This window comes from Eschrichtius robustus, chromosome 8 (genome assembly GCF_028021215.1).
Source record: "Eschrichtius robustus isolate mEscRob2 chromosome 8, mEscRob2.pri, whole genome shotgun sequence".
Taxonomy (NCBI): domain Eukaryota; kingdom Metazoa; phylum Chordata; class Mammalia; order Artiodactyla; family Eschrichtiidae; genus Eschrichtius; species Eschrichtius robustus.
The window spans coordinates 7052653-7066890 of record NC_090831.1 but is presented as its reverse complement, the minus strand read 5'-3'; the positions used below and the strand labels follow the sequence as shown (position 1 = coordinate 7066890).

At 41.6% G+C, this 14238-nt stretch overlaps 1 protein-coding gene across 1 annotated transcript in view; it reads right to left on the bottom strand.

Moving 5' to 3' along the window:
- The window catches only part of LANCL2 (LanC like glutathione S-transferase 2), a 56911-nt gene extending 42881 nt beyond the window's left edge, over positions 1–14030 (bottom strand). Inside the window, exon 1 of the mRNA XM_068550238.1 lies at positions 13573–14030. Coding sequence (XP_068406339.1) covers positions 13573–13761 — 189 coding nt within the window. The 5' untranslated portion in view covers positions 13762–14030. The remainder of the gene's footprint in view (positions 1–13572) is intronic.
- Positions 14031–14238: the final 208 nt, after the last annotated feature.

Genomic DNA, 14238 nt, shown 5'->3' with positions numbered 1-14238 from the left:
TGACACTGGTATAAAAATGGAAATCAACAAGAGGAAACTGGAAAATCCACATATATGAGGAAATTGAACAACATACTCCCGGACAACCAATGAGTCAAAGAAATCAAAAGGGAAATCAAACGATATCTTGAAACAAATGAAAACAGCAACACAACATTACCAAAACTATAGGATGCTGCAAAAGCAGTTCTAAGAGGGAAGTTTATAGTTATAAATACCTACAGTAAGGAAAAAGAAAGATCCTAAATAAATAAATAACCTAGCTTTATACCTCAAGGAACTAGGAAAAGAATAAACCAAGCTCAAAGTTAGCAGAAAAAAGGAAATAACAAAGATCACAGCAAAAATACATGAAATAGAAACTAGAGAAATAATAGAAAAGATTAACAAAACTAAGAGCTGTTTTTAATTAGTTAATTAATTTATTTTTAATATTCATTTATTTATTTGGCTGCACCAGGTCTTAGTTGCGGCACGCAGGATCTTCATTGCAGCATGCGGGATCTTTAGTTGCGGCATGCAGGCTCTTTTAGTTGCGGCATGCAGGATCTAGTTCCCAGACCAGGACCAGGAACTGAACCTGGGCCCCTGCATTGGGAGCATGGAGTCTTAACCACTGGACCACCAGGGAAGTCCCTAAGAGCTGCTTTTTAAAAAGATTTTTTTAAAAAATTGACAAACCCTTTAGCTAAACTAAGAAAAAGAGAAGACTCAATAAATAAAAACAGAAACTAAAAAAGAGATATTACAAGTGATACCACAGAAATACAGTTGACCCTTGAAGAGCACAGATCTGAAGTGCACGGGTCCACTTATATGCAGATACTTTTCAGTAGTAAATACTACAGTGCTACATGGTCCATGGTTGGTTGAATTCAGGGATGTGGAAGACTCGAGAATATGAAGGGCTGACTGTAAGTTATATGCAGATTAACCCATATGCCAACAAAACGGATAACCTAGAAAACATGGATAAATTCCTAGAAACATACAACTAACCAAGGCCAAATCAGAAACAGTGGTCCAGTGATGGTCCCTGGTGGTCCAGGAGCTAAGAGTCTGTGCTCCCAATGCAGGGGGCCCAGGTTTGATCCCTGCTTGAGGAACTAGATCCCACATTCATGCCGCAACTAAGAGTTCACATGCTGCAACTAAACATCCCATGTGCCGCAACTAAGACCCAGCTCAGCCAAATAAATAAATAAATAAATATCTTTAAAAAGGAATAAGTAGAAAGTATGAGTAAACCAATAATGTATAAGGAGATTGAATCAATAATACAAAACCTCCCAAAAAAGAAAACCCCAGACAAGATGGTTTCACTGGTGAATTCTATGAAACATTTAAAGAATAATTAGCACCAACCTTTTTCAAACTTTTTCAAAAAATTGAAGAGAGAACACTCCCAAATACAAGACCAGCATTACCCTGATACCAAAGCCAGATAAGGACACTATGTGAAACAAAAACTACACACCAATATCCCTGATGAACACGGATGCAAAAATTCTCAACAAGATAATAATTTTTGCTAATAATTCATATTAGCAAAATGAATTCAAAAATACACTATAAGGATCTTACACCATGATCAAGTGGGATTTTTCCCTGGGATACAAAGATGGTTCAATATATGCAAATCAATAAACGTGACACATCACATTAATAGAACAAGAGATAAAAATCACATGATCCCTTCAATAGATGCAGAAAAAGCATTTGACAAAATACAACATCCTTTCACGATAAAACTCTCAGCAAACTGGGAATAGAAGGAGAACACCTTAACATAATAAAGGCCATATACTTACTATATGGTTATAGCTAACTTCATACTCAATGGTGAAAGGTTGAAAGCTTTTCCGCTACAATCAGGACCAAGACAAGGGTGCCACTCTAAGCACTCTTGTTCAACACAGTACTGGAAATCCTGGCTAGAGCAATCAGGCAAGATAAAGAAATAAAAGGCATCCAAATCGGAAAGGAAAAAGTAAAACTGTTTGTATTTACCGATACGATCTTATATACAGAAAACCCTAAAGACTCAACCAAAAAACTGATAGAACTAACCAATAAATTCAGTAAAGTTGCAGGATATAAAACCAATATATAGAAATCAGTTGTTTCTACACACTAACAACAAACTATCAGGAAAAAGAAATAGAACAGTCTCATCACAATAGCATCAAAAACAACAAAATGCTTAGGAATACATTTTACCAAAGAGGTGAAAGAGCTGTACTCCAAAAACTGCAAGACTCCGATGAAAGAAAGTGAAGAGATAAACAAATGGAAAGATATCCTGTTTTCGTGGATCAGAAGAATTCACATGTACTGCTGTTATGTGTCAAAGAGGAGAGTTGTCTGATTCTCCATCCAACTGTTTAATAACTTTTTGACTCCAAGTTAGTAATTTAAGCCTCCTGTGTCTTGACCTTTGGTTTCCACCATTAATCAAAGAGATGCAGAAATAATTTTCATGAGAAGAAAAAAAACTAGAGTACTACCACTTCATTACCTGGTGTGGCATAACCCGTAAGGTAGTACTTAGCCCACACTTATTGCAGACACCCTTCTTCCTTATCATCAGAATCCTGATTAGATTCACAGCCGCAATGCATCCAACCCCAGAAGAGCTACCTGCTTTCCCAGACTGCCTTATGACCAGACCAGGGGCAGCCATATGACACAGTTCTAACCAGTGAGATATAAGTGCAAGTCTTCTAAGGGCTCTTGGAAGGTTCTCATTTTTCTTGATAAAAGAGAAAGATACAGCTGGTACTCCCTTCTTTTTTCTCCCTTCATCCTATTGTAAAATTGGACAGGAAATCTGGGACTAGAGCAGCCATCTTATACTAGAACACAAAAAATATGAGAGGAGGACCAACATAACTGCAGAAATCCTGAAGTGAATCAACACCAAGAGCTGCCTACTTCTAGACTTCCTGTAATACAGGAAAAATAATCTAATTAAGGTACTTCCAAGTTGAGTCTTCTGTTTATTGTAGCTGAATGCAGGCCTAACACGTTTATGTACAGTTTTCGCTCTGGCATGATAACTTTATTCCAAAGCATATGCTTTATTCCTCATAAATGATACTGGAGTATAGTTCTAAGGCTTATGATTACTCACTCTAATTCCTTTTAATACTTGCCAAAATTCCATTGTGAAAATAATTTCTCTGCCTTTGCTTTAAGGTATCTTTTCTAGTTCCTAATTTTCTAACTCTCTGTCATCAAAGAGATTTCTAATTTGCTGATGGTGGAACCAAAGTCTCAAGAACAAAGAAAAGAATTTATTATGCTGTAATTCTATTTGGAGAAATTTTAACTGGTTCCTCTCATTTAATAATGGTATTATTATAAAGATAATTAATAATTATTGAGCACTTTACCATATGTCTAGCACTAAGTGCTCTATGTGACATTTCAATTAATCTTCACATTACTGAATGATTCTGTTTTTTAGGTGAGAAACCTGAGGCTAGCCCAAGGTCACATGAGACAACAAGAGACCGAGCTCTTGGAGCTGTAGCTAGACTGTCTAATTCGAAAGTTCCTGGGCCTCCCTATGCTGAGCCCTTGTTGTGAAAATCTTTGCTTGATTCTCTATCTACAGTTTACCTTTAGATTTTTGAAAGGCTTACTACAGCTTTCACTCAATCACACCATATGAATACAATACACATCTTCCACAAAGCACAGAAACAGAAAGAGTAGCTAAAGAATCTGGGAGGTTTTTCTCTGACTCAAAGATTAATTTTTAGTAATCGCACTGCAATTAGAAAGAAAATATTATTTTCCAACATACTAGGCAATTTTCCCAAACAAGGATGCCCCAAAGTGCTATAAAGCAAAACGATGTTGGTATTTCTAATACTTATATGTTTTTCCGTATTTTTTTTTATGAAAGCTGTTTGAGGAAATACAACCCTAAAATACAAAAATACAGAAATCTTAAAAAAGATTGATCATTAACTTTAAAATTCATGATCTTAACTTCAAATAGAGGAGAGTGGAAACTCTCAAAATAGGTGGTTTAACATGCACAAATAAATAACTCCTAAAGCAAAAGGTAATGTTTGGAACAGGTATTTGTGAACCAAACTTCTGAGTTTGAATAATGCATCAGGATAGCTTATGAATAAAATCATTTATTATACTCCTCACATAGGTGGGCACTTGTGACACTCCATCTAATTCAATCCTGATAACCCTGTAACAACATTATCATCCCCGTGTTATAGACAAAGAAACTAAAGCTAACAATGACGTGTCTACATTTTTAAAGATAATAAAAATAGCTTTTTAACCCACATTTTGTGTATGTGCAATACACAGATTATACACTACAGAATATGTGCAAATACACAGACACCAGTAATTACAAGTATATGTATACACAGGCAGATATATATACATCAGCAAGTAATTCTTTCATAGGAAAGGTTTTAACAAATCTTTTTAATCCAGGGCACAGGTTGAGGAAAGTATATTTTGTAATCTCGGATCTCGCAGGGGAAGATGCTCTGTGACAGTTCCACACATGAAGTAGGTGGGCTTGGTTGTCTAACACTTTATTTTCAAACAAAAATGAATAAGCAAAAGTACCCCAATCATCACCTCAAAGTGAATTACTAAAGGAGAAAAGGGGAAAAAAGTTGTATGTTTTGACAGTAAAGAATTAGATGGTGGGGGAACATCTACCCTCACTAGCGGTATTTTCAATAAACAGAAGAAGGATCATTACCTATACTGAATGTGTGTCAAGGAAATGCTGTTTGCTTAGATGTTTGAAAATAGTTCATTCTTTTAAAAATAGGTATATATTTACATAATCAGGTCTGTTTCTGTTTTTCTTGTTTCAAACTCAGTAACACTATTAATAGAAAATATTCTAGACTACATATCCTAAACACACACATCTGTCCAATTCTGATGTACTTATTTTGTGTCATAAAAGTTAATTGATAATCTGCTGTGTATACTCTCTAGGGGATATATATATATCATAACCACAAAAGAAGTTTATAATGGCCATAAAGAACCAAGGACAACTGCTTAGTAATGGTATATTAATAAACTGATTACAAGGGCTCAAAGCATACACAATTATAGTTAACATAAGGTTAATAGGACTTTGTGGTCAAATTATATTTATTTTTGGAAAGCTCTCGGTGAAAAACTAGGCTTCATTTTTGATTACACAATTGTTGCACGGTATTAGCTAAAATCTAGGGAAGAGAAACATTTTCTGAAAAGGAAACTCAGTTTGTTATATTCAATTCTATTCAAGTAAAATTGGCTCAAACCTATTCTGGCCCTAGCAGACTCCTAGGTGGCCGCCCTGCAGAACATAGGCCTCACCTGGGACACCCATGAAGTATATTACACAGTCTTATATTAGGTTAGAAGATTGTCTAGAGGACCTAGGTCATGACTCATATAACATTCTAGATACAGAAGAGATTTTAAAGATAAAATGATGCTATTAAATAATATATAGGGCTTCCCTGGTGGTGCAGTGGTTGAGAGTCTGCCTGCGAGTGCAGGGGACGCAGGTTCGAGCCCTGGTCTGGGAGGATCCCACATGCCGCGGAGCAGCTGGGTCTGTGAGCCACAACTACTGAGCCTGCGCGTCTGGAGCCTGCGCTCCGCAACAAGAGAGGCCACGATAGTGAGAGGCCCGCGCACCGCGATGAAGAGTGGCCCCCGCTTGCCGCAACTGGAGAAGGCCCTTGCGCAGAAACGAGGACCCAGCGCAGCCAAAAATAAATAAATATATAAATTAATTTTTTTAAAAAAAATAATAATATATAAAAATGATTCTAATAAAAAAAAGTTTTTTATTTCAGTACATTTATTCATTCAACATTCACTGAGTATCTATTCTGTCCTAGCTCAGTATCAAGTGTGGAGGTATTTTTTTAAATAATAATAATAATTCAAGCACAGGTAAGAAAAAATTCCTGTCTCAAAGAGTAGAGTCAAGTGGGGAAGAGAAACAAAAATGAATCACAGTCAGCCCTCACTAACCATGGATTAAACCTTCAGAGCTCCTGTTTGGGGGTTCAAGCACAAGCATGCGAATCTGAAGATCTATGTCATGATATACAACAATTTTCAATTTTGCTGAGGCCCCAGTAAAAAGAGCACGAGTTGACAGAACTGTGGGCAGAGAGCTTAGCTGACTTTCCAACGTCCAATAATCCTTTTTCACCTTCCCCACCATCAGCAGGCGTGTTAGCGTCCCCACTGCAGAGATGTGAGTGAGGAAAGTATGGTGGGGAATTTAGAAATCTGAGAACATACCCACATGAATACTGCATGTTTGCCTATATTTTCCTCAGAAGGAAAAGGCACAAGAATAAGCATTTCTCTAAGAAGGAAAAAGTGAAGGATATGCAATATTTTTTTATATTCCACTAAAGATATAAACTTTTAAGCAATTATTCATTATCACAGTGTATGCTATAGTGACAAAAAATAGGATACATAATAATGCTAATAGCTATCATTAACTGAACTCTTAAACTACTTACCTATATATTAGTAACTATGTGTAACAAGGTACTAATTGTATCAGTATTAGGCACCCTTTTGAGTGCTCTAAATGTATTAACTTAAACACCATAACAACCTAATGAGGAATGGGTTACTCTACAACTATATTATTATCAACTTTCAACCAATATATTATATTAAGAACTTCAATTACCTTTTCAACTTAACCCTTTACTACAAGCTGATGAGATAAATGTTATTATCCTATGTTAATGGGCATTGTTCTAAATGTTTAAATGCATTAATTAAATAGTCATAACCTATTAGGAAGGTACTATTATTGCCCAAATTACTTGCCCAAAGGTTATAGCTAGTAAGTGGCAGAAAAGTAGGAGTCAAACCCAGGTCTATCCAAGTTCTCACCTGCTCTATATACTCCACATGTTATTCCCAACCGATGGGAAATGCTGATTTGCAATACTTGTGTAGTCTCCCCTACATAATCTTCCCCTTATTATGCTTTTATGTCAATATCTTTCCATATCAGGAATTGAAAACTGGCTGGAGGTTAAAATTAAAAGAAAATTCAGCAAGCTGTAGAGCAGGGCTCCTCCCATATAATGGGCATATGGAACATCTGGCCTGGGAATCTGGTGAAATGCAGGTTCTGGTTCTTTAGGCGTAGCGTGGAAGCCGCACCTTCTAACAAGCATTCAGGAAAGGCTCATGTTTTTGGGTCCACAAATCTCACTTTGAGGAGAAAGGCTGTAGAGTATATTCCCTCCCTCACCCCCATTTTAGCTCATCTGAGTGAAAGAAAAATTACTGGGTTGGCCAAAAAGGTCATTTGGGTTTTTCCATAAGATGGTACAGAAAAACCCGAACGAACTTTTTGGCCAACCCAATATATTTTCTGGGCAAGTGAAAAGTGCTGTTTCCTTATGCTTCCATGATATATTATGACAGTCAACAAATTTTGAAGTGAAAAGCAAAAATATAGAAAATTAAGTGAAAAAGTATAAAATGAAGAATTTCCAACAGTTCAAGATAATGTCAAGTTATAGATTCCAAGTAAAAATTCTCTTATCTTCATTTTTGTATGGAAAAAGTTTTAAAATCCTTAGGACCCATCAAGTCCTTTAGAATTGGCTCCAATCTACCTTTTCAGCCCCGTTACCACCCAATGTTCTTCACGCTCCCTCCTCTGCGGTCAGATTCTACTCCCTGCCCTTCCCTTCACACAGCGCTCCCCCTTAGCCTGGCAAAGCCCCACTGTCAGGTTCATTGGCAGAAGCCACTGGACTGAGGTGGCTCTAAAGCCCTGGCAGTGTAGTAAGCAAACCAAAACCTGAGCCTGTAGATGCCTCAAGGTTATGAAATCAAAACACCAAGGACAACCAACCACAAACAGCTAGGCTTTAAGCTATAGCCAATCAAGAATGTCCTTGCTTTGCTTCCACACTTCTTCTACACAGCTGACCCTTAAAGAAGACAGGTTTGAACTGCTTGGGTCCACCCACACGGGGATTTTTTTCAACAGTGAATACTACAGTACCACACAATCCCTAGTTGGTTGAATCCACGGATAAGGAACCACAGATACAGAAGAGATTCAGTACAGAGGAATGACCTATGCAGAATTAAGTTATGGGGACATTCGACTGTTTGGAGGGTCAGTGCCCCTAACCCCCTCACTGTTCCCCTGGCTCGTCGGAAAAATGCTCCTAACCATTTCCAGTTTGGCGCTGCCTGATTCAAATCCATTTGTGCTCACTAAACTCTTAACATTTGTAATATGCCTCAGTTTATCTTTTGACAGTTCCGCTGTCAGAAGAGGAAATCGAAGGAGGCCCCTGACAGCCCCCAGGAGGTCCCCTCATTAAAACAGGCCAAGTTTAATGAGACGACTTATTTTGCAAACAAATTAGCCTTACTTTGATTATCTTTAATAGAAATGAGGGTGATTGTAGAGAAAAAAAAATTATGTTTCAGCAGAAAATTGTAACACAACCATGTGCATATCAGATTTCAGTCCTGCCCATTGTCTCTGAGGTTTGCTATGTACCTGTAAGCTGGACTGGATCCTGAATTCTTCTAGCTTCTTCAAATACCTGGCTATGACTCTCCAAACTATCAATAATGTTTCCAGTTTTCGCCCACCTTTCTGATCTGGAATCACTAAGAACAAACACTGCCCTTGAACTTCCTTGAAGGGCCCATACCAGCGCCTCCTCAAACCCAGATGGCAGCCGAATTTCAGGACCCTGAACCTTAGATCCACATCCCTCAACTAAAAAGGGCTCCTCCAGACTCTTGGAGCTGCACACCAGCTGGAGATCGAAAGTGAAACTGACCAGGGAGGTTCCTCCCCAGAAGCAGACGGCGTCTCCCAAGACCCCAGAACACGAGCTTCATCTCCAACATAAAAACCTTTATTCCTTTTGCCACTTCACTACTTGCTTTTTCTCTCTGCTAATGCACGAGAAGATAATGAATGCTCCTTAGCTCTGGCAACTATCGCTGAATCTACTGCCAAGGCCATAGCTGCACAACAAAAGTCACTAGGCTTTCTTGCTAAGGTGGTTCTAGATAATGGAATTGCTCAGATCACTCACTGGCTAAACAAAGAGTCTGCACCAAAGCAAATACTTCCTGCTGCACCTGGATCAACCCCTCTGATATTCTGGCAAATGTAAGAAGTTAGCAAATAAGCTACTTGGCTAAAACAGGTCGACACCCCTTCAGGTATATTCTTTGATTTCTTTGATACCAACTGGTTTGGTCCCTGGGGGCCCTGGCTTAGGGTTAGTCTTCAGTCTCTTTGTCTTCTCCTCCTCATAGTCGTCATCAGTCTCCCTGGTGGGCTATATCCTCTCAACCGTCTTAAACGCATATTCACAGCCATCAGCAGTACATCAGGTGGTCTCACTGCTCTTGGAGAAACAGAAACAAGTGAACAAAGAGATGAACAGCAAAAACAATTCTTCCATGGACCTGACACCACAACCTGTGAGTTTCACAATGAGACAAGAGCAACTTAACTCTGATGGTGACCGAGGGTGGCGCTTATACACCATTTGAGATCAATCTCTCATGTATGAGAGCGTGACCAAAAGGGGTATTGTTAGATTAATTAAACAAGGAGACCATTAGGCTGAGGTGGCTCTATTGCCTTGGCAGCCTCCATAAGCAAACCAAAACCTAAGCCTGTAAACGCCTCAAGGTTACAAAATCAAAACCTAAGGACAACCAATCACAAAGAGCCACCTGGGCTTTAAGCTATAGCAACTGGATTCCTGACCCTCGGAAACTATGTGAGCTAATAAATTTTTATTAAATTATTAAGTTTGGGGATCATTTATTACAGAGCAATAGATGGATAATAACAGTGGCTTCTCCCTTGAGTGCCCTCTTAGCCCTAGGAATGGGGCTGCTCCTCATATCGGCTATTCCTATATTCTTTAGAGTTCTCTTTACTTCTTAAGAGGCAACCTCTCGTTACTCCAATCTCTGTATAGTTAGTAATAATTCTTTATATTAAACTTTCCCTACCAAATCACCGTGTGGTTTCTGTCTCCTGAGTGTATCCCTGATGATACAGCGGAGAAACCTGACGCTGCTCATCAGAGACGCACTCTTTGAGAAACACTGGTGTCCATTAACCATGATTCAGCTCCTGAAGTTCATGGCCACAACGAAATCAAGCAAAAAGAAGGGAAGAAACGGCTATTAGAGAAGTAGCCAACAGTGTTGGCTTTAGATACCGTCCATAATTTAAAAAACAAAAACAAAGAAAGCTGCTATTACACTGGTTCACTGCTTTTCATAATATCTGGACCGATGTTGTCAAAATGTTACAAAAGCCTACTTACAGAAACATAATTCAGCGAAGTCGACTTGATCTGGTTTTAGAATTTGAGGTGAATTTTACTGACTGATTACACCACAACATATACACAGCTAACCTAAACGTGATCAAATAAGTGACTTAAAGAATACTTAGTAATAAAGTTACTGTGTTGGTAGATTTTACGTAATCTTTTCTCACTAACAGCACACACCATCATGATAAAATTATTCCTCAATGCCTAATTTACAAATTACACTCCATATTAGTTTCCTAGGGTGCCGAAACAAATTGAGTGGCTTAAAACAACAGAAGTTTATAGTCTCACAGTTCTCGAGGCCGTTAAGTCCAAAATCAAGGGTTGGCAGGGCCATGTTCCCTCTGAGACTCTGGGCAGAATCCTTCCTTGCCTCTTCTAGTTTCTGGTGTTCGCTAGCAATCTCTGACATTCCTTGGCTTACAAATGCATCACTCTAATCTCTGCCTCCATCATTCCAGGGCCATTTTCTCTCTCCCTATGTGTCTCTGTCTCTCTTCTAAGGACACCAGTTTATATTGGATTAAGAGCCTACCTTACTCCAGCATGACCTTACTTTAACTAATTACATCTAACATAACCTTATTCCCAAATGTCACATTCTGACATTCAAGATGTTAGGACTTCATCTTTTGGGGAGACACAATTCAATGCATAACACCCTCATGTTCATGAAACTTTATGTCTATCAAAACAAATGCATAGTTTGACAACTTCTATTTTAATTATATTCTTAATATTCTAAGAATTAAAGACGTAATAATCTGTTAATCACAATCTATCAATACAGAAGACAGGGGGACTTAATTCATGTTCATTTTATTTTACGACTTCCCTAAATCTAAGCATTCTTTCTCTTACCTTAGGTGGGGTCTGGCTGCTTGCGGCTCTAAAACCAATACTCGAGAGGCAAGACTGGTGGAAATGAAAGTTTGCTTTATTTTGGAGGCTGGCAAACCAAGGCGGGGGGGGGGGGGGGGGTAATCATGTCCAAAGGCTGACACCCCCCACCCCCAAGGGTGACCAGTGGGTAAGAGCTTTTAAAGGCGAGTTTCTGGGGTGTGTAAGTGGAAGCAGGGGGCTACGTGTAGAAACAGCACAGTCAGCTCTGACAGTCATCTTGAAATTGGTCATGTGGTGGTCTGATCAACATCACCTTGACTGTTTTAAGTACACTTAGTTTTCAGTTCCAGGGTCGGTTTGCTGCCATTTCTTTGAGGCCAGTTCTCAGAACTGTGGCAGCTGATGTCATGGCTACAGTCTGGTCATCATGTAGTTCACTTCTTCCACCTGGTGGCGCTTTCAGTCTCTACGTAAACAGCTCAAAGGACATGGTCCAGAATACTATCTACAGCCCTTGAGGAGGAGGAACTAAAGGTCCTTCACTTTGCTTCATGACTAAACTATTATTATTTTGTCCTGTTTGATTGCTCTCCTTTGCTTCTACATTTTCTCACTTCTCTAATTCAACTTATTCTTTGGCTGCCGTTTTTCTACAGACGAAAGGTGGGCTGAGGACATGGGCGGGGGGGGCGCGGGGGGGGCGGCGGCGGTGCGGACCACAGGGTCCTGCTCCATTTCATGTCCACCTTTCGAAATCAGAAATCCCTCTCTCCCTTTAATGTGCTCTCGTCTTCATGTTCAAGAACATGAAAAAACGCTTCCTCTTTCCTTTAGCATATAACAACGACCACTGGCATGGGTCCCCCACCCTGACTTATTTTGTTTAGTTGCATGGAGATGTCACAAGCCCCATTAGTTATTTGTGGCTTAATTTTCTTTTACATAAGCCCGTTCGGTATGTAGTTGACGTCAACACTATGTTTACCGGATATAAAAGGTTAAAGAGAAAAACATGTTATTTCAGAACCAGTGTTTATCTCCTTCTCTGAGGTAGAAAATGAAACTCAACTGTTCTCACCTCTTTACTGTTCTCAGGGAGACTCAAATAGTGGTTCCTTTCACTTATCTTCAAACTGCAGTAGCCTCCTTACTCTAAGGATAATATTGAGACAGCAACTGATAATATGTATGACAAATTTTTCAAATGTTTGCCACAGACTTATTTTTACTACAAAGAATTTAAACACCAAGTCACAAACGAAACAGAAATGTATGTGAAAACAAAAGAAATCCAGAGAAAAATCAGTGCTGACATATGAATTCTAAACCACGAGCACTGACTATTCCAGGGGAAGAAAGAGGATGCATTTATTGGGGGGCTTACCAGGTACCACGTAAGGCAGTTTGACAGACCATTTTACATACTTCAATTCAATCACTAACATCCCTGTGAGTTAGGAATTGTTCTCCAGGTTTGAATTACATACAAGAAGAGCGAGATCAGAGAAGACACTTGCCTAAGATTCCATGTTCAGACCAATAATAGCTCTTTCAAAATTGCCTTCATTGGGGCGAACTCATACCTTTTCGAACACAAAATACATGGGGAGCCGGGGAGGTAAAGTGGCAGTCGGAACAGAGATCAGTGGAAACACAGAAATCTAACCTGTGAACGCGCGGTTTTACCAAAATGAGAACATCTGTACCGATATGTCCCCCTTCCCCCCACCGAGTTAGCTCGTTCACACGTATCCCACTTCCGACTCCTGGGCGCACACACCAGACCCATCACAGTGACACTACTGTGTAGAAACAAGGTCTTTTGGTTGCTGTTCCCAAGCCCTACACTCCAAGGGCAGGGGACCGGAGGCCAGGTCTGACGACAACCTCGGCCCCAGGGAAAGCGCCAAGAGGCGGTCAGCGGGTACGCTTTGCAGCTCTGGGGGCGGGCCCTCGATGGTAAACAAATCTGCACCTCAACAGACCCCGGAGTCCTGGCCCGCACTTCCGAGAGCCCCGAAAGAGCGTATTTCCAAGGCACGAGGGGCCAGGAGGCGCCTACCAGGAGGAAAGCGGCTAACAACGCAGAGCTCCGCAGCCTTCCAGGGCCACATCGCCCGGGAAGGACCGCAGCTCGGCGCCCGCGCGCTGGGAGCTCACCGGCCCCGGACCGCCCAGCGGCGGAACCCAGGGCCTCAACCCAGGAGCGGCGCGCGGCGCGCGGCGCGGGTGGGTGACGTCCGCGCGGCGACGGGGCGGCGGGCGGACGCTACCACCGCCGGCGCTCCCCCTCCCCCAACGCCTGGCTCGGCCCGAGTCCGGCCGCCGGTCGCCGACTCACCTTCCCATCGCTGTGGAAGGGGAGGCCGAGCTCGTCGGGAGTGAGCTGGGGGCGAGCACGTGGCGGCTCCTCCGCCGGTACGGCGGCGGCGGCCTCGTAGTCCGGGAAGGGGTTGGGGAACGCCCGCTCTTCCATATCCGCGTCCCCGCCCAACTGCAACTTAAGCCTCCGGGACATGGTCTCGCCCATGTCGGCCGCGCGCCCTGCCCTCCGCGGGGCCGCGCGGTACGGCGAGCGAGCGGGGACAAACCTCCTCCGAGGCGCTCGGGCCCGGCCGCGGGCGGGTCTCAGGCAAGCCCTAAAGAAGGCGGCGGGCGCCCCGCCCCGGCCCGGCTCTGGACGGGCCCTCGGGGAGCCTGCGGCGGTTCGCAGTCACCGGGGCGCCGCGGTAGCGGGGTCCCCTCCGAAGAGTAGGCTCCGGCCAGCGGCGCCGCAAGGACAGCGTCTCCGGGGAGGGCGCTGTCCCTCCCCGTCATCCCGCCGTCGGGGAGGAGGGGGGTCTGGAGGAGGAGCCACCGCCTTTTTTTTTCCTTTTAGGTTTTAAGTCCCTTTGTTTTGAATAAACGGGTATCTTTGGTAGCAGCACGTAATGTGAAAGCGTCCTTAATCACCTAGATATTTTATTGACCCCCCCAGGCTCGTCCAATATTAGTTTAATTGCCCAGG